The sequence below is a fragment of the Phodopus roborovskii genome, unplaced genomic scaffold (assembly GCF_943737965.1).
Source record: "Phodopus roborovskii unplaced genomic scaffold, PHOROB, whole genome shotgun sequence".
NCBI lineage: Eukaryota > Metazoa > Chordata > Mammalia > Rodentia > Cricetidae > Phodopus > Phodopus roborovskii.
This window is the reverse complement of record NW_026126541.1, coordinates 20,853,166-20,876,860: the sequence shown is the minus strand read 5'-3', so window position 1 is coordinate 20,876,860 and position 23,695 is coordinate 20,853,166. Positions and strand designations below refer to the sequence as shown.

The following is a 23,695-nucleotide window of genomic DNA, read 5'->3' as shown; positions in this document are numbered from 1 at the left end:
AACATCAGGGGTGGTACTGATGTAAGCCATTTTCTTCCGGAAACTTGGAGTGTGGGATGATGAAGTCCCTGGTGAACCACAGGGCAGTTTGTAAACTGTTGAGCCTGAGGGGCAACATATCTGTATGTGTTGCGGCTGTATTTCTCTTTCTTCATCCCTGTGGCTGCCCTTAAGGACAGAAAGAAAACCCTAGAGCCTGCTCAAGCCTTTGGGTGTCAGCTTACCTAAGAGTAAAGCTGAATGTCATGTTGCTTTCCAAAACCATAAAATGAAAGGAGACAATTACCAGAGTCGTGATGGAAGTCATGAACCTTGTACTTTGTTTTAATAAGTAGAGGCTGTAATATGTGTCTGATTAGTTGCTCTTGGCTTTTCTGAGTCTAGTGAATTACTTGAGCAAAAAGCCATGACGTTAGAGGGAAGAGGGATTAGTAGGAAACTCAACACCATTCCAGGATTGATAGTTTGGGAAGAGACAGAAGAGGTCATTTCATTTCATTTGGCTGGTTCATCCTCTACCTCCATTTTTTTTTTTTAATGGAAAAAAAATCTCGTCTCTAAAAATAGAGTTGACCGTAAAATTCACACCTGTGTTCCCATCCTTCAGCTTCAAAACTTATCAGTTCCTACTCAGTTCATCTCTAGCTCTCCCCTGATTATTCTATCAAATAAATTACTCATTTAAAAAATACTTCAGAAAAAAACCTCCTACTTTAATCTCCTTGGTTAATGGGCCCAGAGGGACAAATTACTGGCAATTACACTTAACCTACCCTCTCAATGTAAAAATATCACAAGATTTACTAACAGAATTATTACATTGTCATTCAATTGTCTGGCACACAATCCAATTATTTAGCCTAAAAATACCTGTTTTTAGGTTTTCAGTTAGAAAACTGGCAACTTTTCCAAAGAGTTCACCAGGGTGTGGTGACAATTTGTTGACGTCCTTTTTCCTCAGTGATTTTGAAGCCAGATCCTTGTGGATTTTAAAATGCCAATATATTTGTCCAAGTAAAAATGTTTCTTTTAATTATTTAGTAATAAAATGGCTTCGAAGGCCTCCTAAGTGTCATCATTTCCCGTCTTCAGCCTGCCCTGTTCTTGAAGAAGATTCGTTGGTGTTGCTGTTCATGACCACTCACTATACCTGTCATGAGCTATCACAGCATAATGGATCTACATTTTTTCCTACAATCCTTAGTATTAAACTCCCAATGCCCCAGTACTGTGGCCTGACAGAATCTTCCAGAAGTTTCCAGATCATGTTCTCACATGAAAATGATCACTAGTGCCTTGGTCATAGTACCACAGAAAATGTAGACTTGGCTCTGTCTCTTGCCCACTTGCTCTGCTCCTGTCTCAAAACACTTCCCAGGATGTCTGACCCCCATGACCTGCAGAGAGGAGCTGCGAACATCCCTTCTCTGAGCATTTCAGGAGGAGCCAGCTAGGATGAAGAAAAGCTGCCAAGGTTTTCTGTATAAACACTACAGAAAACCGCCATTTATCCGTGTCAAGCTCCACCTGTCTCTCTGAGGGACGAAAGCGGTGAAAGCCAACAGGCTGACAGTTTAACTGTTCTCACCATGTGCTTCTTCTGGGCAGGTTATTCACATCCAACTCCTTTGATGTGATCAGTGATGATGCTTTTATCGGTCTTCCACATCTAGAATATTTGTAAGTAAGACAACCTTCTCCCCAGAGCTGACTCACGACAGGTACTCACTCCTCCATTCCTATGGCTGCCTGACCAAAAACGCTGTCACCTTTTGCAGATTCATAGAAAACAACAATATCAAGTCCATTTCAAGACATACTTTCCGGGGACTCAAGTCCTTAATTCACCTGTAAGTATAGATGTTGCTGTTATTTTTCAAGCCTTGTTTGTTTGGCTGATTTGGGTTTGTTGGTGTTTCCACTGTGCTGGGGATCAAACCTGAGGCCTTGTACATGCTGGGTGAGCACTCTACCACTGAGCCATCACCCTAGCCTTCATGTTTTTGAGCTCGGTTTTTGGATTCAGTTTGGTACCTAAGCTTAAGGCACCCATTTTATGAGTGCCCATGAAAATTTAAACTCAAATTCTTCTTTCTCTCCATGCTGTCCTCTCTGTCATGTGTCAGCATGTCCTCAGGAAATTGATTATGATGGCTATTTTTATCATAGATGGAGCATAATTAGAAAAGCAATCTAATATAGGGAAATTACTTTTATTATCTACATCATTGGAGAATTATCAGTTGACTATACCCTTTAATTTGGTATTTTCTGCTCTTTTCTCACTGTATAAGTCCTGATTTTAACTGTATTTAAACCTGATATAGCCATCGGCAGTGTCTATATAGTGCCTGAACAGTCTATTTTACAACTAAAAAAGTAATTATTCCATGGATGATTAAAGATACAGCAGTCATTCTTAACAAGGGACAATTTTGTCTCCTAGGAAACGTGAAGAAATTAGAGCTATGCTTACTTGTCATAACATGGAAATCTAACTAGTGGGTAGAGGGAAGGGCTGTTCCTTATTTATCTGTAATGTAAAGGGCAAGCTCTTCAGCCAGTGATAACCCAGCCTGGAATGGTATAGCAGGGAAGGGGAAGCCCTCAATCACATGAACCATGTAAATTTTCCTTCTGACTTATTCCACCTCTTTAATACAAAAGGCAGGGAAGTATTTTAAAAGAAAATACACCATTTTTGAGCAGGGTGGTAGTGGCGCATATCTTTAATCCCAGCACTCAGGGTGCAGAGGCAGGCAGATCTCTGTGAGTTACAGATGGTATGCAAGAGCTATTTCCAGGACAGCCTCCAAAGCTACAGACAAATTCTGACTTGAAAAACAAAAGCAAAACAACAACAACAAAAAACAAAAACAAACAAAACAAAACAAAAAAGAGGAAGGAAGAAAGAAAATACACATTAGAGATATAACATCTACCCGTGTTGGAGATGAAGAAACAGTTTGTGGTACTAGAAATTGAACCTGGGCCCTCATACATTTGAAACAAGGGTCCTACCACTAAGTTGCATCCTGAAACCCCCATTTTTATAGTTTTGGGTTTTTTTTGAGATGGGGTTTCTTTGTGTAGCCTTGGCTGTCCTAGAACTAGTTCTGTAGAACAGGCTGGCCTTGAACTCACAGAGATTCATCTGTGTCTGCCTCCTGAGTGCTGGGATCAAAGGCATGTGCCACCACTGTCTGGCTTTATTATTTGAGACAACATCCTATTAAGGTTCCCAGGCTGGCCTTGAACTTGTTCTGTAGTCTAGACATGTCTTGAATTTATGATCCTCTTGCCTCAAATACCTGAGTAGTTGGAATTACAGGCCTGCAGCACCAGGCCCAAGTCAGAAACAGAATCTTGAGCAGGAGACATGATTATTGAACTGATTCCTCGTGTAACTATAGAAACACCACCTCAGACACTAAATTGGACTGGCCATTCAATCATTCAGTAGTACTTTCTTCAATACCTAAAATGAGCCTCATCTGCGCCGATGATGTAGGAGATCTATGTGTCATCTTCGTTCTGTCAGTCTTGAGCTAATCTAACAGTCCCTCAGCCCCGCTCTGTTCTAAGCCCTGCTCCTACTTTCTAGGGTGTCCATGTGTTCATCCTGCTACACCTACCAACAGGCTCCATTGTCCCTTGCTGCTTGGATTGCAACAAGAGGAAGCTGAAAGCCAAATGTATTTCATAAAACCCAATCCTGTTTTTTGAAGGCTTGTCTATGGTCATTGCAATATAAGCACCATTTGCAATGCCCTTCCTGTAAATGGTATAATATGATATGAAGATAGCTGTGAAACAGAATTAATACTATGTAAATTTTTATCATAGAGTCTAGTTCTGCAGGATGTTTTTCAGAGAAAACAAAATAAAATAAGCACACAAAAGGTGGAATGGGTATTCACTATCTTTTGTAGTTGTGGCTTGAATGAGAATAGCCCCCACAGGCCTAGTTGGTGGAACTTTTTGGAAAGGCTTAGGAAGTGTGGCTTTGTTAGAGGAGGGGGCAAGCTTTGAAGTTTCAAAAGGCATACATTATGCCGGGTTAGCTCTTTCTTCCTCGTGCCTGTGGGTCAAGATACAAGCTCTCAGCTACTGCTCCAAATCCATGCTTGTGTGCCTACTGCCATGCTCCCTACAACAAAGGCCATGAATTCTAGTCCTCTGTAACTATAAACCCCCAGTAAACTCTTTCTTTTATAAGTTGCCTTGATCATGGTATCTCGTTACAGCAATAGAAAAATAACTAAGACACATTGGTCTGAGATCTCCTTGATGTATGTATGTACCATCCAACAGGGTCTCCTGTGTAATGCTCAGCATCAGCATGCTACTCAGAGGCTGGCTGTAAGATCCACCCTAGGAACTTGCAATACAAGAGTGCTGTGCCCAACTTGGTAGGGTGTATTTGCTCCAATCTAAATGCCTGGAGCTTTCCTCTGCCTCTTTGCACAGGATAGGGGAAAATGTTCTCCCTATATCACCGGAAGAGGATGGAGAAAGGGGAGGAGCCAAGGAAAGGAGAAAAGAAGGGGGAGGGAGGGAAGGAAGGGAGAAGTCCAAGCCAAGAATTGAAAAAGAAAGAAAAATTCTGCATAGTGCCATGCGGAAGAACACACATTTTGCTTGACTGCAGCCCATTTTGCCCATCAGATGAAGCGGGAATTTGTTTAGATGAAAACAAAGGCCTGCTTTAGTAGTATCAGGACAGGAGACTGGCACAACGTGTGATTACTTCCTAGAACCTTTCAAGGTAAAGGGAAAACCTAAGTGAATCTTCTAGGAGAAAGGTGTGCATCTTCAGGATCACACAGACGAGCAATGAATGCATGACAGGTGCTGAAGGCAGGAAGCAGGCGTGATGAAAGTTTGGGGTCACAGCAAATGGGACCCTTCGCCTTTTGCATCTGTACCTAATCCATGATACTAATATTATTTCCATCTACGTAAGTGGCAACACTGTAAGGACCATGCTAAGTCATTGCTAGGGTGCAGTTTAAGCTTTACGAGGAGTTAAGACCCATGAAGATGAGTGAGATTCAATCCACCTTGAAGGAGCCCCTTCTGGAACAGGAAGAGGAATTGGATAAACAAATGCTTTCTCACTCCATGACATTGTGTTCAGATTCTGCCCTCCTTTCTGAGGATGCTCTTCCTGAAAGTGTACTTCCTGCTGCTCTCTCTTCTCTTTAAGGATGGAGCAGGCAGCCTTTGGAAGCCAATGTCTCTGCTTGTTCAGTACATCTAGTTCACTCTCTTTACTGCTTATAAAGAAGCCTGGTGTTTCTTTCTCTTTTTTTTTTTAAAGTTTTAGGCTTCAAAGAGCACTTTCTCTACCTTTGGCCAGTTTGCTAGAAAGGCAAGCATTCTAGCAGAGAGACATTGTCAGCAAGTCCTCTGACCTGTGTGCACCTCCGGAGGAATTTATGAAGCCAGTCCACACTCTTACCTCCCTGTAGTCTCCAGCTGACCTTATGGAAGGGGTGGGCAGTGACATTGGCCTCCTGGAGGCATGAAAATTAAAGTGTCAATTATGCCCTGAGTGGACACTGCTCCCCTTCTCATCATAACCAAGCGAGAAGTTACCCAGATCTTCAGCAAGGCATCCAGTGAAGGCTCCACTGTGTCTGTTAAGGCAGAACCAGAGAGCTCTCATCAAGCTGACCGGATTCTGGTGCATGATTTGAGATGTAGATCTGAGACAAGAAAGAGATCCTGGAGCCAGCAAGATGCCTCAGTGGGTAAAGGTACTTGCTGCTAAGTCTGATGACCTGAGTTGGATCCTAGGATCCACACAGCTGTGGAAGGAGAGAATCAAGTAACACACATTTCAAGAGAAGAATGAAAGCGACCCTGAAGAGCCTGCCTCTGCTCCCATTCTCTGAATGCTGAGAGTTGGAGTTGGATGCACACTTCTAAACCAAACTCATTCCATTCCGGCCTGATATTAGATCTGCTGCAAAGATCCTTTAGAAACAATGGCTTTTACCACTTTTTAAAATATACACTTGTTTTGCTTGATTTACTTTCTAAACTGCACTTATAGACAATTGAAAGTCACAACAGATAACTCAGTTCAATAAGAGGCTTGCCTTGGATGCATGAGAATCTGAGTTCAAGCTGCAGAAAGCACAGTTAAAAAAAAAAGCCAGATATAGTGGCCCTCTTGTAATTAAGCCCCTATAAAAGCTTTTAAGCACTGAGACCCTCTCTGAATTACTTTACTTGGAGTGCCCTAATATCATGAAGGCATACTTTTATTACTCTAATTAAATACTGGAAGACTCAGCTCACACTTTAGGAAGAGTCTAGGTTAGGGCACTGGGATTGGCTCAGTTCTAATGATAGCCTTTTTATTGTCAAAATTCTAAGATAGCATTTGGCATCATGAATATGTTTCTATGTGCCAAGACACAGGGTTACGGAAAAAGCAAACAGTACTGTGAACTGTCATGGCTGGGATGACCACCTCCACATCCTTAGGACCTGCCCTCACACATGTGTTCATTCATCCCGTTTCTCCATAGTGACAGTTCCATAGCCAACAGAGGCTCTTAGAAGTGTGGCTTCAATTCAGAGTCTACTTAGAACTCATCCCCCCAGAAAACCTGGGCTATTACCCCAACTGAACACCTAGCTGTGAGGCAAATGGCTAGGGCCAGGCCTTTTGGGAGGCAGGCACACAGCCATCCTTCTCATCATTCTATCCACTTTGGTGTTGCTGGAGGTTTTTCTTGTTCCGCCAGGTCCCACCACACTTCTCAGTCCCAAATAAGCACACTGAGACTTTATTAATTATAAAACAGTTTGCCAGATGGCTAGGACTTCTTATTGGCCAGCTCTGTCTTAATTATTAACCCATTTCTATTAATCTATGTATTTCCATGTGGACTTGGCTTACCAGAGAATGTCCAGATCTGCCCTTGTGGTCTACATAGTGACTCTTCTGGTGGGCTCCCTCTGCCTACATTTCCCAGAATTCTCCTAGTCCTGCCTACATTCCTGTCTTATTGGCCAACACTATTTTATTCATCAACCAATAAGAGAGACATATATACAGAAGGACATCCCCCATCACCTGGGTGTTCTGGTGGTTTGCCTGAGAAAACCTTTGATTATGGCATTGGAAAATATGGTAGACTGCACTGGCTCAGACAGCACATTTATTTCAGTGCCCTAGACCTGTGCTGCTAAGAAAGCAACACCCACAGCCATCAGGGGTGCTCCCACCAGCCTGCAACCATCCTCACTTTGGGCTTGTGTCTCCAGGAGTCTGCAGCTTCACATGCTGACTTTCTAGTTTGCTATGAAATGAGAGAGTGAGTGAGCAAGGCAGCATTTGCAGTCCTGACTCAGGACTGGCAGGTTAGCTTTTTCCGGTGCACTGGTACTTTCCAGACTCCCTGCTAAGCACTTTGCAGCTATCCACTCACTTAATCTCCCAACAAGCTTGAGAGCCACATGTTCCCAAGTACCTTACTATCCTCAGTGAAGGTGAACTCATTTTTAACAATTATGATCTTCTCTGTGAGCTAAGTTAACTGGGATCTAATAGCCCTCCTCACTGGACATTAGCGACACATTTCCTCTTGATTAGACATACCTGAGGAGTGCTAATTGACACCCAGTACCCGCTGTGGTGTGGCTCACTCTCCTTCCACTGGAGCAGCTCTGGCTAAGATCAGCAGCGTTTCTCTGAGGTCAGTGAGGCTCCAAATCAATTCTTTCTTCTTCCGTTTTTCCTCTCTTTTTAAGACAAGGACATATGTGCCCCATTTGGGCTCAGATTCACTATGTAGCCAAGGACAACCTTGAACTTCTTCTAATCTTCCTTCTTCTACCTCCCAAGTGCTGGGATTACAGGCATGCTGTCATACCTGGTTAATGTAGTGCTGGGATTTGAACCCAGGACTTTACACACATTAGGCAAGCATTCTAATAATCAAGCTACATTCTGGGCAAGCACTCTACTTTTCTTACAAAGTACCAACAGCAGCATTTTACATATGAGCAATCTGGGAACAGGAAAGCTAATGACCTGCCCTCGGGCCTGTATTTAGGCAATCTGGTGGCAGAAATTCCCCTTCACCCACTATATCATACTACATCCTCAGACATGCATCGACACAAAGGCTAAAATGAAGACCTCCTAACTGATTTGGAACATGGGGTGACTTGGTTAGGGTTAGCTGGAAAGAGACACCATGACCACACCAACTCTTGTAAAGGAAAAACATGCAATTGGGGTAGCTTACATTTTCAGAGGTTTAGTCCATTATCATCATGGTGTGACATGGTGATGTGCAGACAGACATGGTACTGGAGTAGTAAAGTGTTCTACGGGTTGACTTGCAGGAAACAGGAAGTGGTCTGTCTCACTGGGCATGGCTTGAGCATATATGAGACCTCAAAACCTACCTTCACAGTGACATACTTCCTCCAACAAAGCCACGCCTACCCCAACAAGGCCACACCTCCTAATAGTGCCACTCCCTTTGGGGGCCATTTCCTTCCAAACCACTACAAGGGGTGACCTTGCTTGGTAGCATTTATAGACACTCTTCTTACCCCCAGGCAATAGTCAGCAGCTAGCAGCAGCTGTTCCACAACACATAGGCTCTGATACTTTGGCAATACCCATGCAGAGTCCTGGGTCCACTGGTCCACTGGTCCACAGCTCCTGTCCGGAGAAAAGCTCACCGCATATTACCAAAAATCAACACAAATGTTTAGCAAGTTGATTATCATTGCCCATAAACTTATTTTATTCCAAATTACAAAAATAAGGTTTGTTCTGTACCAACTATTCAAACCTATTAAATATGCTGCTACAGTATGGTTTGTACCTTCAAGTTCATGAAGGAGTTTAGTCCCGAAGTCCTATGCTAATGGTATTAAAAGGGTGGAAAATGAACCTGGTTTGTTGTTCAAGGTGGTATCTCTGGGAAATGATTTTAAAAATGTCTTTGGGCTGAAGCCCACATGACTGAATCCTGGAGAAGTGTCATTTGCTTTTCTCTGTGCCTAGATAAGAGTCCTTGCTTTACCCACTCTGGACTCCCTCCAGTCCTCCGTGGCTCTCTCCCCCTTTTCCTCCCTCCCTCCCTTTCTCCCTCATTCCCTTCTTCCCTCTCCCACTCCCTTCCTCACTCCCTGCCCCATTCCATTCCTCCCTCCCTGACTCACCCCTCCCTCCACATTCTTTATTCATTTATTCATATACTGAGGGCACCAGCACATTCTTCAAGCTCTCAAAGCAGAACCATGCTTGGAGTAGTGAATGGTGAGCAAATGCTTTCTCCAGTCTCTTGCAGCCCTGTCTTCACCCCCCCCCCCATTAGCCCCACCTGATAGTCCAAGACTCTCTACTTCCTAGAAAAACCCCTAACCATGTGACTTAAAGTACCACTTCCAGAATCACCTGATTATTATTAAAGATGTAGCCATAAGCATTTCACAGGGGAAGAAGTACGAAGATGTGATTTAAGGGCAAGAACTTGGAGAGCATCCTGACCTAAGAGAACTGGCTTCATAGAAAACTGCCGAAATTCAAGCCTCCTCCCATTCCCAGCCCACACTGCACTCTGGAGCTGTTTGGCAGAACCGGATAGTGACTCTGATGGAGGCTGACTTGGGTCAAAGCAAGGCCGAAAGCCTGGCACCTGGGTCCCCAGACCACTTTCTCTTTCACACTCCTAAGTTTTTTTCCTCTTATTCCTAAGAAAAGTTCTCATGGTTAGTATTAAAACTCGGCCCTGATTTAACCCTTGCACTCATCTCAGTGAAGAGAAAGGAGGTCTAGACCCCAGTTCAGTTCCAATGTTTCTTTAGATGTCTACCATTTCCCAATAGCAGGACAGAGTCTGGGGACCAAACCTCTAACACGTTCACTGCAGGTGTTCTGCACCTGTGTAGCATGACTGTTAAAGATGCAGAACCCAAGTCATCCAGCTGCAACACCGTGGAAGGTTTCTACCCAGCTCAGACTGACTGCAAAACCACGCCCTTCCGTTCCAAACCCACTGTCAAGGAGATGTGAACTTTCTGACTCTTTTTCCATCCTTACATTCCATAGTTCGTTTAAAACAGTTTCAGCATCTAGTAATAATGTCTTATATTTTTGGTTCTGAGCCTAGCCTTTAATGGCCGAGCCACCTCTCCAGCCCTAGTAGTAATTTCTAAAACCAACAAAACAGCATAGTTAACTTTAAGTTCTGAAACCACATTCTTGAATGTGGAGAATCTCATATCTAAGTGGAGGAGAGACGCCAAAGAGGACCTTGCTGGATGTTTTAAAAGAATGTCGAATTTTCAAAGTACAGAAAAGACAAGAGATCTTGGAGCACGGGACCAGTGATGTGGCTCCCAGAATCACTTGCTCTAGGTGGCTGTATTAGTGATGGGAAGAAGACTATGATGATTATTTTTCTCCTTCATTGTCTTAAAAATAATTTTTGTATTTTCAAAAATGCCTTAGTGTGGTGAAATAATTAGTATATGGGTATATGTATTAGTATGTGTGTCAATCAAAGCAAAAGATAGATCCTTAGGGCTACTATGCCATAGAGTTTTCTTCCTAAGAAAGAGAAAAAGATGGTTTCATTGTCCTAAATTGAGATGGCTGAGCAGTTAGGAGCATTTGTTTCTCTTTCAGAAAACTGGAATTCAGTTCCCAGAATTCATGTTTGGTAACTAGCTTACAACCACCAATAACTCTAGGTCAAAGGGGATCTGACACACTCCTCTGACCTCAGAGAACATACACAGACACAAACATAGGCATAAACACAGACACACACATATAAACTTACACAGAGACACATACAGACGCACGCACAGAGGCACATATACATACATATACGCATACTCAGAGACGCACGGGTACACACACAGAGACACACACACATATGGGCAGGCATACACACAGCGAGAGATACATACACAGGCATGCATGCAAACAAAACACACACAAATAGATAATTCATCTTTTAAAGTGGAACTATTAAGCCTCATTAGTTTTCAGGATAAGAAGAAGATTCATTTTGGAGTCTTGACACACATAAGCCTTAAAACTTCATCCACAGGCACAGCTGTTTCCCTAGAATCCATTGCAAAGGAGTAGGTACAAAGCCATTAGTAGCTGGGTTTGTTAATTGTCACAGTGAATGAAACCCACTCTTTGCTCAGTTTCTCCAAGCTGTGATAACAGACACCCAAAGAAGACAAGTTGACAGGGGCATGTTCCAGACCATGACGGGGTTGAAAGGGATATGGGGGTAGGAGCTACATCAGGCATTTCAACAAGAGCTTCTACTGAGGAAGAGAATAATATGAAACTGTTTCTCTGTGAAGCTAGTGCGCAGGGATGTGGAGGGGGAGGGCTGAGAAAATGTAATGCAGATTGGAAAACTTGATGCTGAGGCACAACCTGAAGGGTGCCGTAATCCCAATAACCCTGATGGAACCCTAATCTTAAAGTAAAGCAAACAGTGGTGTCTCAGGCTCCGCATCTCTAATAGATCCCAGATCTCATCTCTTTACTCTTTTTGTAAAAATCAAATGTTGAGTAAAGAGCCTTTTTCCCTTGGTAGCCCTGGCCCGGTGCCCTAACCATCTCTCCTTTGTGGCCCTCGGGTGCCTGCGATGGATTCTGGAGGCCCCAGACCCTCTTCACTGCTGGCTTTAACACACAGCACTCACTGCAGTGCCTCAAGGGGATAGCCTCCGTCAACTGTGTGTATATTCCCATAGATCTTTGTATATCTATAGACCTATATCCTCCCTGCCTGGAGACTACACTCTACGTACTGTTCTCTGAGTTTATTTTCACTTGGGCATTTAATAGTGCATCAAAATATGCCCCCCTTTTGTAAATCTCTGAAATATCCCATGTTAAATGTGAGCATGGATTATTTTCATATTCGCTTATTAACAGATGCTGCTTGCTCCCAATTCTTCACAGCTGCAGACAGTGGCAGATGAAAGAACTTACCCTGTATATGCAACAGGATGCTAGTATTTCCAGTTTTTCCTCATTCAAGACTTGTTAAACACCCTTAACTGGCCCATGGCCCTAATTCTAACTCCCCTCACATTTGCGTACAGTTTTGCTGATCCCCTCCTGTGCCTGTGCAGTATTTTTCTACACCTGCTCAGCCTGCACTAGAAGGATGCTTTCTGAGGAGCCATTCAATTTTCCATAGAGTTACTCTTTGCCAGCTTTGACTTCTTGGTTGACCTCTTCTCACACCTCCCCCACCTGCATTCTGTTCATCTAAATGCGACCTAATGGTACCAGAACTTCCCAGTGACCCAGAAAAGCTGTCTGGAATCCAGTCCAGGGCTGAGGGCACAGAAATGACTTCTTCATGTCTCTGCCCTATCGCCTCTTGGTCCATTTCTCATCCAATTCTGTGAGTGATCCTTCACATCATCCATTACCTTGCTAGATGTAGTTCATTTTCTGAATACTGCTTCCTGGACAATGCACATACAGGAGACTTTATCCTCTGCCTGCCCAGCCCAGCCCTGGTTTTATTTGTTTTGTTTTCTTTAGAGCAATCCCATTAGCAAATATTATCCTAGGATATCTCATTTTCTTTCTTTATTTTCACTTTCTTTTTCTAACAAACTTTGAGATGAGATAGTTATTTTTCATTTTAAAATGAAAATTACAAAGTTGAGTTGTATTTTTTTCCCCCGCTACTGTAACAAGCACCTGTCATAATCAACTTATAAGAGGGCTCACATTGCTTCCACTTGTAGAGATTCCAGGCTCCTGATGGTTTGTTCCTATGGCAGCACACCATGGTGGGAATGTATGGAGGGATTAAAGTCATAATAGCCACAAAACAGAGAGAATTAGGAAGTATATAAATTACTTTTCTATTGCTGTGATAAACACCACTGCCAAGAGCAACTTGGGGAGGACTGAGTTTATTTGGCGTACATATCCCAGTCACAGAAGGAAGAAGCAAAGGCAGGAACTTGAAGAAGAAGCTACCCATGCTGCTTATTGGCTTATTCCTCTACAGCTTTCTCAGCCTGCTTTCTTACATATCCCAGGACCACCTGCCCAGGGACGGCACTGTTCATAGTGGGCTGGACACTTTCATGGCAATCATCCATCAAGAAAACGTCCCACAGGCCTGCCTACGGGCCGATCTGATGGAGGCATTTTCTCAGTTGAGTCCACTCCTCTCTAATGACTCTACCTTGTATCAAGTTGACAAAACTTAACCAGCATAGGAAGGGACCAGAGTCGCAATCACCTTTCAAGGACACATCCCAAATGATCTCCCACTAGATCTCACTTCTTTTAACTGTCAACCATTTCCCAATAGCAGGACAGAGTCTGGGGACCAAACCTCTAACACGTTCACTGCAAATGTTCTGCACCTGTGTAGCATGACTGTTAAAGATGCAGAACCCAAGTCATCCAGATGCAACACGGTGGAAGGTTTCTACCCAGCTCAGACTGACTGCAAAACCACGGTACCTTCGGTACCAAACCCACTGTCAAGGAGGTGTGAACTTTCTGACTCTTTTTCCATTCTTACATTCCATGGTTCATTGAAAACAGTTTCAGCATGTAGTAATAAGTTCTAAAACCAACAAAACAGCATAATTAAGTTTAAGTTCTAAAACCCATGAATCCTTGGATGTGGAGAATTTCATATCTAAGTGGAGGAGGTAAAAGACAGAAAAGACCCTGATGAATGTTTTAAAAGGATAGCAAGAGAATTTTTAAAGGTCTTTGAGACCAACAGAAGCTCTTCTGCTTCTGCTCCAGTTTTTTTTTTTTTAAATGTTATTGTGAGAAATCTATAAAAGGTGCTGGCAAAACCCCAAAAGTATCAGTACCTGGTATCCTTTCCAGGGCTTGATCATGTCCATTTTTTCTGTTATGTGTATACATTTCTCATACCTTGTTACCATCAGAGCTATTTCCTGCTTGTTAACCATTCTAGTCATGTGTGGAACAGAAACTAGGAAAGGAAGAAAATAATTCTGTGGTAACAGGGTAAGAATCAGAAGATGGGAATAATTAAAGAGGATGGATGAAGCGACATTAGTGAGAAAGTTTTTATTTTTTATCTTTTTTTTTTTTTTTTTTTTTTTGCCAAGATGGAAAGATTGAAATGAAAAAGCAAAAGCCAGAGACAAGGGAATGCCCTTCAGAAAGAAAAAAGGACATGAAGACAAAGAAATTGGAAGTTTTGCTGCTCTCTGAAGCAAGGGGAGGTGGGGGAGGAAGTCAAAGTACCAGCCAAAAGCTGGAGGGCATTTGGGAGTGAAAATTACCGTTAGTGTGGTTGGTTGGCCATTGGCCATCAGTTGGGAAGCATCCTCCAGGCTGGACCTGTGAGAGTGTGAGCCTCCGGTTATGAATTCAAAGAGGGATGCCCAAGCATCATTCTGTTGATGGTTTATTATTGCTGTTGCCTCAAGTCAGTATCAAGACGTATTAAGTGTTACCTCAGTGGTAAGTGGATGTTGAAACAAAGAGGTCAAAAATTGAAAATTCAACAACAGAAATTTGAGCAGTATCTTGGGAAAACAAAAGTACTTCATATACTAAATTATATTTTAATACATTGAAAATGATTTTTTAAAAGAACTTATAAATAAACTTTATGATAAATAGTGTTTATTTAATTTTTCACTACACTTTGTACCACTTTTTTTTCCCTTTCTTTCTTTCCAGGAGTCTTGCAAACAACAATCTGCAGACACTCCCAAAAGATATTTTCAAAGGCCTGGATTCTTTAACGAATGTGTAAGAGGACCTGAGAAATCACTGACTAATGTGAAATGATTCGTGAGACCTGATATTGATGATTAGTATTTTTAATTGGCTTTAAAATTAGAATGTTTTAATTGTCTTCACTCTTGAATCGACACAGATTAAATGAATTCTTTGTGATTTAGCATGGGGAATTCTGAATATACAGTACCCAGGCATTACTTTGACAAAATGTGTGCCTGCCCTTCAGGGTCAGTGGGGGAACCAGGAAAAGAGAGACCTCCACAAAAATTCAAGATCTCTTTTTTCTCACGAGGTCCAGGAAGTAGGGCTACAAAGAGAAACATGAAGGAGTCTGGGAAACTGACAGAATAAGATGAAAGGTTACACCCATGGGTTGGTCAGGCGACAGAAACGGGGCAGGAAGTGGGGGAAGGGAGAAGTTTGCCTTTTCTCTCATTAGCCTGAACAACAACTCTAGGCTTAATCCCCAGGAATTTGGCTTAAGCCCCGGGAAGGGAATGAACTTAATTATTTTTGACCCCCTTTCAAACAAAAGAGCTTTCAAACTTTGACTTTTAAGCTTCGGAGTGAAAGATCTTCGCAAGGAATTTGTGTATTTTTGTGGTAAGCAAAGCAAATTCTATATGCTCAACCCTCCCCAAAGCAATTTAGTCTTCTTAAATCTCTCCCAGAACTTTAGCAGGGTATTTAAACGTCATAAGGTGGGATAACAGGAACAAATGGAAAGATGTATTCAAACTTTTTTTTTTTTACTATCACTTACTTACTTTGCTATTGAATATATACAAAGAAAATTAAATATAAATGTATTGTGAAACTTAAATTACTTGTTCAGGTTTTGATGGAACCAGCAGAGAAAGTAAAAGTAATAACACACACAGAGAGAATATTTATTTATCTATATTGATATCTCCAAAACAGCTTTCTCTAATTAACAACCAAAAACTCCTCTCTTTGTTCTTTGCAGTTGTCCCCAACTCCTCTATCACACCCACTTTTCCAATTACTGAAAACTGATTTATTTCCAAGCAAGTGCCTGAATCAAGAACCTTCCTTGAGAGCCCCACAAATCTCTTATCTGCTCTGATTTACAATAGCCCAGAAGGGCTGATACTCTGGGGATCAATCAGGTCACTTCTAGTAATGCTTTGGAAGTCAGATGATGCCCCATGGTTTCCTTGGGGTGTAGTTAGTTCATCCTGGGGCCTCTATCTCATGCTGGGTTAGTTCAACACTTAAATCTGGCTCAGTCTCCCAAGGAATCTCAGAATGAGTTTATCCCAAATCAAGGATTATCTTAAAAAGGACTCATGCTAACTTGTCTTTTAGTGGATTTGTTATTGATTTTTTTTTTTAAGTGAACATGTACTTTACCAAATATTTAAATTCTCATGTACTTAAAATTATTTTTGTGCTGTGCGAAGAATGGGCAGCAGGTATCTCATGAATTCTGTGTGTCCAGAAAAGACATGGAAGACCTTTGCAGAGTAAATAGAGAGCTTGGTGAGTCAGGGCCATGTGTGGAAATTTAAACTTGTTTGAACTCTGCCATATAGTTTATTACAGGCACGGGCTGTTGTAGATATTATGTCTGCATTAACACTACTATGGCAAAGTCATTTCTTATTAAAGTGGAGTTTGTAGACCCACAGAATTGGGTCAAGATTAGTTACGTCTATGAAGAAGAAAAGCCAGTGGTTCGCTGGATTTAATTAAATATCATACCACACTCTATTTTGCAGACCCAATAACGTAGCCACTGGATGCTCATAGCCACAGGGTCCCTAGTGTGTACTGCTAGTACAAACGAGGCACCAAATTTAAAATTTTACATTTATTTGTCTATTTATTTATTTTGGTCCTCAGGATCAAGCCCTGGCCTTTTATTAAGCTAAGCATCCACAGCTACACTCAGGACCCCTAATTTTTTTTTAAGATTTAAATTGAATTTTTGTTCTCATTTTAGTATATTAGAAAATAATCACATTTGGAACAACTTATACATGTGAATCTATTTTTGAACTATAAGCTATATGAAATCTAAATATAGACTATGTATTTCTGGTGAGAATTTAGCATCTAAACTGAGATATAAGGATACACTATACAAAGAACTTCAAAGATAATACCACCCCCAAAAATGAGGAAATAGAGTATTGATTAATCAATTTGTTATGCCTATAGTTTTAATATTGATTACACACCCAGATGAAAATTTTAATGTGTTGGAGAAAACAAAACATTATTTCTCTTTACATTTCTTTAGGATCCCTATAGAAAAGAAATGCAACTTACACATTACACAATGACTCAAACATTATTTCCATTGAGTCCACCCTTCTAGTCTAAGACACCACTGAATCCAAACAAGAATAGGCTAGAAGACTCTGGGGGAGCCTTTAAGGGTGCTCTGTGATCACTCTCAGAGCCCAAACTGAATGGACAGTCAGTCAAGTTCAACATAGATGATAGAGCATGGACAGGTTAATGCTGAAGTGGAAGTCATGCTTGGGTCATGACAGGACCCATGTACTGCCAATGCAGCAGAGGTTTCTGTTTCAGGGACCTGAGAGGGAACTCATTTAATTGTGACTGTAAGTTGAAGTGGCTGGTGGAATGGCTTGGCCACACCAATGCAACTGTGGAAGACATCTACTGTGAAGGCCCGCCGGAATATAAGAAGCGCAAAATCAATAGCCTCTCCCCCAAGGACTTTGATTGTATCATTACAGGTAATGTATTAGAACCCATTTTACAGCAAATAATTATTTTTAAAAGGCTACGTTTTGGCAAGTGTAAAAATTGATTTTTAATATGTTAAGAACCATCTGAGAAATGTAGTGTGTGAAGCGTTATGGACCTTTAAAACTTTACATGCTTTAAAAACAGTAGAGTTGCCATTTTACTGTTTCTCTGAAATAAATACATTTCTTGTGAGTGTTTGAGATCTAGCCAAGGAGCGAGGCATTAACATTAGCTCACATCCTCCTTTCCTATTTTTGCAGAATTTGCAAAATCCCAAGACCTGCCTTATCAGTCACTGTCCATAGATACCTTTTCTTATATGAATGATGAATATGTGGTCATTGCTCAGCCTTTTACTGGAAAATGTATTTTCCTGGAATGGGACCATGTAGAGAAGACCTTCCGGAATTATGACAACATTACAGGTATGAAGAGCCTAGCAATATTGAGTAGAACGTTAAACTGCTTTGACCAAGGGCAACAGGAATGGAAACGTTTATAAGAAATGCTTTGATTAGTCTTAGTGGTGTTAACCCCAACTTTTTACTAAATGATTTGAGATTGCCTGCTAAACTTAATTCTTAATCCTTAATTCTTTTACTTAAACAAGAATAGTATCTGATTCACAGGGCTGTTAGTAAGGGAATGTGATCATGTATTTAAGAAATTTAGCATAGCACTGAGCATACTAAATATACTCTAAAAGGGGAATTCGTTTTCTTCAGAGTAAAAGCAATGAATCACGTTGATGAGTCCTAATCTAGGTTCTGCTACTATTTAGCTAGGCAAGCCCATCACCTTCACTGTAATCTCATTGTTCCTAACTTGAAAATAAGAAGATAAAATAAATTGGGCTTGGTGGTGCTCTTCCCAGAACTTGGAAGCTGAGGTAGGAAGATCAGGAGACTGAGCCCGGCTACATAGTAAGACTCTGTCCCAAAACACACACACACAACCTCACAAACAGAGGGTGTATGACTGGGAAGAAGGCTCTCTGGGTGCTGTGCTGGCTGCATAGGCATGCAGAACTGAGTTTGGATCCCTAGCACCCTTGCAAAAAGCCTGACATAGTGGCAGGCATCTGTCTGGAACTTCAGTACTGGAGAGCTCAGACAGGTGCAGCTTGGGGGCTCACTAGCTAGTAGCCAGTCTGGCCAAATCAGTGCTCTTCAGGTTCAGTGAGGGACTCTGTCTCAAAAGAGTGAAGAAGCAATTGAGGAGGACACCAAACATTAACCTCTGACCTCCACACATAGGTGAGTGCATCCCCAATACATATATGTGCGTCCACACACACGCGCACACACACACGCATGCATGCACGACGCACGCATGCACGCACACGGTAGGGTGGAGAGAGAACTTTTTTAAAAAGAAAAGTGGAAATGAAGTTTCCTGTTTCTATCTCTAAGAAGGAGTTTGTATGGCCACAACTGTGATCAGCACAAACACATGGATGAATACACACAGCACAAAAATATGGTTATCATAATTAAATCTGCTTGAATTCAAAGTAAGTGAATTAAATAAGAAGGCTATTGTAGATCAACTCTCAAACTCTGCTGCACATTTTTAATAACACGTTAATGCATTCCTTGAAACAAAAAGGATTTTGTGGTCCAATAAATCTACAAGCTACATCTGCCTCTTGAAGGTTCATAATAAACATATTAGAGATTATGAGAAATCCTGCAGTGTGGAAACCTATTGTTAATGTTTTTCTTAATTTGGTCATAAAATCCATTTTTATCCATGAAAACTGTTACTTGAGAGATTCTCTTAACTTTTGTTCCCATTTCAACAGCTTTTAAAGTTGTAAGATGCCAATCAAAACAGTTCTGAAAGCTGTTATTTTCTAGTATCTTGAGCATTAGCTGGCAGGATGGCACACTTTTGCCATCACTAGCTGGAAAGGGCGTCACACACATTGTAATCCTGGTACTGGGGAGGCTGAAGCAGAGGGTTTATGAATTTAAGGTCAGCTTGGGATATAGAGTGAGATTCTATCTCCAGCAAAGCAGGGCAGAAGGCTTACCACTAGAAAAGGTACAAAGAGTCATAATTATTAGATTTTGCCAGTGGCCTCCAAGACCATTCATCATCAAATGTCCAAATAGTCCTTGCTTGATACTGAGGTTACTCTGGGTGAAATAAAATACCAAAACTGAGAATCTTCTAGAACCCCCTTTTTCTCCAAGAAAGGTCATGGTTCTCTCTCTTCCTGGGCTTTCCGATGTGAGCAGCTGGGCTCTTTGCTCTCTAGGCTGGGGCCTTCTGATGAATGCACACTCCATTGGCCACTGTTTGTTTCAGGGTCTTCTGTGGCATCAAGGCTGGCCTTGAACCAACAATTCTCCTGCCTCAGCCCAAGTGGTAGGATTACATACACATGCCATGGTGCTCAGCTTCCTCTGGATGACACTGTAGACTAGAACTTGAAAGGAATGAATCACCTGCTCATAGGTTTTGTTTTAGGTGATAGTTTAGTTTGTTCCTGCTACTGTAATGAAATACCTTAGGCTGCAGAATTTATAAACAACAGAAATGTATTTTTTAGAGATTTGGGAGCTGGGAAGTCCAACAGATTCAACGTCTTGTAAGAACTTACTTTCTACTTCAAAGACAGCCCCTTTTCTATGGATGCACAGAGCAAAAGATAAAAAAAAAAAAAAAAAACATTAAAATGACACAAGCCCTTTTATGAGAGTTTCATTGCTGTGATTTAGTCACCTCCTAGAGATCTCAGCTCTTTTGAGTGTTGCACAGAGGGTTACATTTCCACAAGGATTTGGAGATTTGCACATATTCAAGCTATATAGATCATAAGTAATATATCATTATGATTGCTAGTCTCTCCAACTTGGACAGACATCACTGCCCATATGTGATGTTATTCTTCTCAACACAGCTTGTCAAACAGTCACAATTACTCAATCAGTTTATATGGGCACCTAAAATGAGAGTGCATCACATACACAAACACACGCATGCACACACGCACGCTCACACACACGCGCATGTGTGCGCATGCTCAAGCATACAGTTGCTTCAATTTTTTTTTCAATTATTAGAGGGACTCCTTCCCTCAATACCTTAGTGCTGTAGTCAGAAAAGTCTGGGGTACATTTTCTCTGTAGGTGTTTGGGTCTCCAAGTCTGAACTCTTTCTAGGAGTTAAGGCTGTACTTATAAATGTTGCTAACAGACACCTCATAGCCACTGACAGACTGTTATTTTCCTGTGAGGTTTCCATTAAAGAACTTTAAGAGCGTCAGCAGTGTCCGCCCCTCTTTGACTTTTCACAAGGGTTCATCTGTCTTATTTTCTCCTACAGCCAGAGTCCTAAAGTTCCAGGTCAACCTCGTCTACACAGTAAATACTCCCAGGACAACCAGGGCTACATAGTGGGACCTTGTCTAAATAAATACTTAGCCGCAAGACTCGGATAGACCCATATTTGCATCCCAGCTCTGTCTTTTGGTATCAGAAGTTAGCCTCTCTGAGTCTAGAACAGTTTGCTTGTCTAGAGAAAGAAGATGAACAGGCATGGTGGTACAAAACGTTTAGTGTTAGAATTTGGGAGGCAGAAGTAGGAGATTCTGAGTTTCAGTTTGAGGCCAGCCTGGACACAAAACAGCAAAACTCTCTCTCTCTCTCTCTCTCTCTCTCTCTCTCTCTCTCTCTCTCTCTCTCTCTCTCTCTCTCTCTCTCTCTCACACACACACACACACACATAATCAACCAAACAAACAAAAAACAGAACAGATACACAAAAACAAAGATAAGAAAGGGGAAGATAACGTTTATCTCAAGATTGTTGTAGTAATTTAATGATTTGATAAAGCATACAGTAAATGTTCAGAAATGGTCATCTTTAATTACAATTAGGGAAATTAAATAAGGATGTCAGGAAAAACAATACTTGAAGCAAGGAGTGACAGGAATGAGCTTAAGTGGTATCTCTATGTCCTCAAGGCCTGCAGCAGGTTGGATGTGATAGGACAGCTTCATTGTTTATAACGAGGCCCCATGGATGTAAAGGCCCAGAACCTGAAAACATTGCCATTTGGCCTTGGGGATTGGTGCTGCCTAGTAGACCAAGGAAGTCTCTCCTTTAAACTGATTTCCGTGGAAGTTATCTAACCTGCGTGTTTACATGTTCCAAAGAGAATGGCCACACACCTAATATCTCATTTGTCTTCCCTCAGGCACGTCCACTGTGGTGTGCAAGCCTATAGTCATTGACACTCAGCTCTATGTCATTGTGGCCCAGCTGTTTGGTGGCTCTCATATCTATAAGCGAGATGGCTTTGCAAACAAATTCATAAAAATCCAGGATATTGAAGTTCTCAAAATCCGAAAACCCAATGACATCGAAACATTCAAGATTGAAAACAACTGGTACTTTGTCGTTGCTGATAGTTCCAAAGCTGGGTTTACTACCATTTACAAGTGGAATGGAAATGGATTCTACTCCCACCAATCCTTACACGCCTGGTACAGGGATACGGATGTGGAGTACCTAGAAATAGCCAGAACACCACTGACCCTCAGAACACCTCATTTGATCCTGTCCAGTAGTTCCCAGCGCCCTGTGATCTACCAGTGGAGCAAAGCAACCCAGCTATTTACCAACCAAACTGACATTCCCAACATGGAGGATGTGTATGCTGTGAAGCACTTCTCCGTAAAAGGCGATGTGTACATTTGCTTGACCAGATTCATTGGCGACTCCAAAGTCATGAAGTGGGGCGGCTCTTCCTTCCAGGACATTCAGAGGATGCCATCACGGGGATCCATGGTGTTCCAGCCCCTTCAGATAAATAATTACCAATATGCAATTCTCGGAAGTGACTACTCCTTCACTCAAGTGTATAACTGGGACGCAGAGAAAGCCAAATTTGTGAAATTTCAGGAATTAAATGTTCAAGCACCCAGATCGTTCACACACGTGTCCATTAATAAGCGTAATTTCCTTTTCGCTTCCAGTTTTAAGGGAAACACGCAGATATACAAACATGTTATAGTTGACTTAAGCGCATGAGACACCAAATTCCATGGCTGCCATCGGAAACTTTCTACAGTCTGTGACCTGGATGAACTCAATGCATGATGACTCTTCTTATCACACTTGCAGATGAATGCCTTTCAACATCGAGACTGCTGAAGCCAACACTACCAGTATCACCATCCTTAACTGTCCAAGCCAGTGGTGTGGGAAGTAACCTTTTATAAGACAAAGTTTCATTACGTAACTGTTCTTTGCAGTGAAGATGTGTACATAAGCGTTTAATGGTATCTGTTACTCCGAAAAAGAAATATTCATATGTACTTTTCCATTTATTTATTCACATGTTCAGAAACAACTGCCAAATAAAATGTTTACATTTTCTTTCATATCCCAAAGGTAATTATTTACAAGAGCTGTTTGATTCTTGTTGGTTGTATGTTGAGGAAATAGTTTTATATAACAGGATTATATTTGGATCAAGGATTTATGGATTGCATATTGAGTAAAGTAAAAAAAAAAAAAAAGAAAAGATTTCCCACAATTTGTAAACATGTTTATCTGGGTTCTATTAGTGGATTTTGAACACTCAGAGTCGTTACTGTTAGGGACACTTGAGATAAAAGGGTGGCACATTTAAATGAGAAGGAGAGAACTTACCTATTATGTTAAGACTAATCTATAATGAAGAGGAAGGGCCATTCTGTCCCATCTGATAGACTCGGCTAAAAAATACCACTCGGCCATTTTATAGAAGTAATTTAAGATTTGGGATTGAATAGCCCCAGATCCAGGACTTTCTAAATACCTAACTCTAGAGCCACCTGACAGCTGGTAGATTGTAACTTTATGTACAACAGTTGCCTCCCACACACTGGCTCTAGAGGCTTCTCTCTCTGATGAAGGACTCTTTTGCTTCTAGACACTGGATTTGCTGTAACTGACCTGCCACACAGTGCCTACAAGGCTCATGGTTTGTTTTTCTAGATTCCAGCTTCCAGATCACTTGAATCATTAGTACCTTGCACACTGTCTGTTATGTACACCGTAGGCACTCAAAAAATGTTTTTTTTTTAAAGGCTGGGGATACAGTTTCATGGAAAAGTACATGTGTGGCATGTGTCAAGCCCTGGGTTCAATCCCCAGCACCAGACAAAA

The 23,695-nt window shown here is 41.5% G+C and overlaps 1 protein-coding gene across 2 annotated transcripts in view; it reads left to right on the top strand.

Annotated features, from left to right (window-relative positions):
* Lgi1 (leucine rich glioma inactivated 1) overlaps positions 1-22,928 on the top strand; it is a 40,028-nt gene extending 17,100 nt beyond the window's left edge. For both annotated transcript variants that reach the window (XM_051199744.1, XM_051199745.1), the window contains 6 exons: positions 1,609-1,680; positions 1,779-1,850; positions 14,723-14,794; positions 17,348-17,517; positions 17,791-17,955; positions 21,738-22,928. In XM_051199744.1, coding sequence (XP_051055701.1) covers positions 1,609-1,680; positions 1,779-1,850; positions 14,723-14,794; positions 17,348-17,517; positions 17,791-17,955; positions 21,738-22,573 — 1,387 coding nt within the window. In that variant the 3' untranslated portion in view covers positions 22,574-22,928. The remainder of the gene's footprint in view (positions 1-1,608; positions 1,681-1,778; positions 1,851-14,722; positions 14,795-17,347; positions 17,518-17,790; positions 17,956-21,737) is intronic.
* Positions 22,929-23,695: the final 767 nt, after the last annotated feature.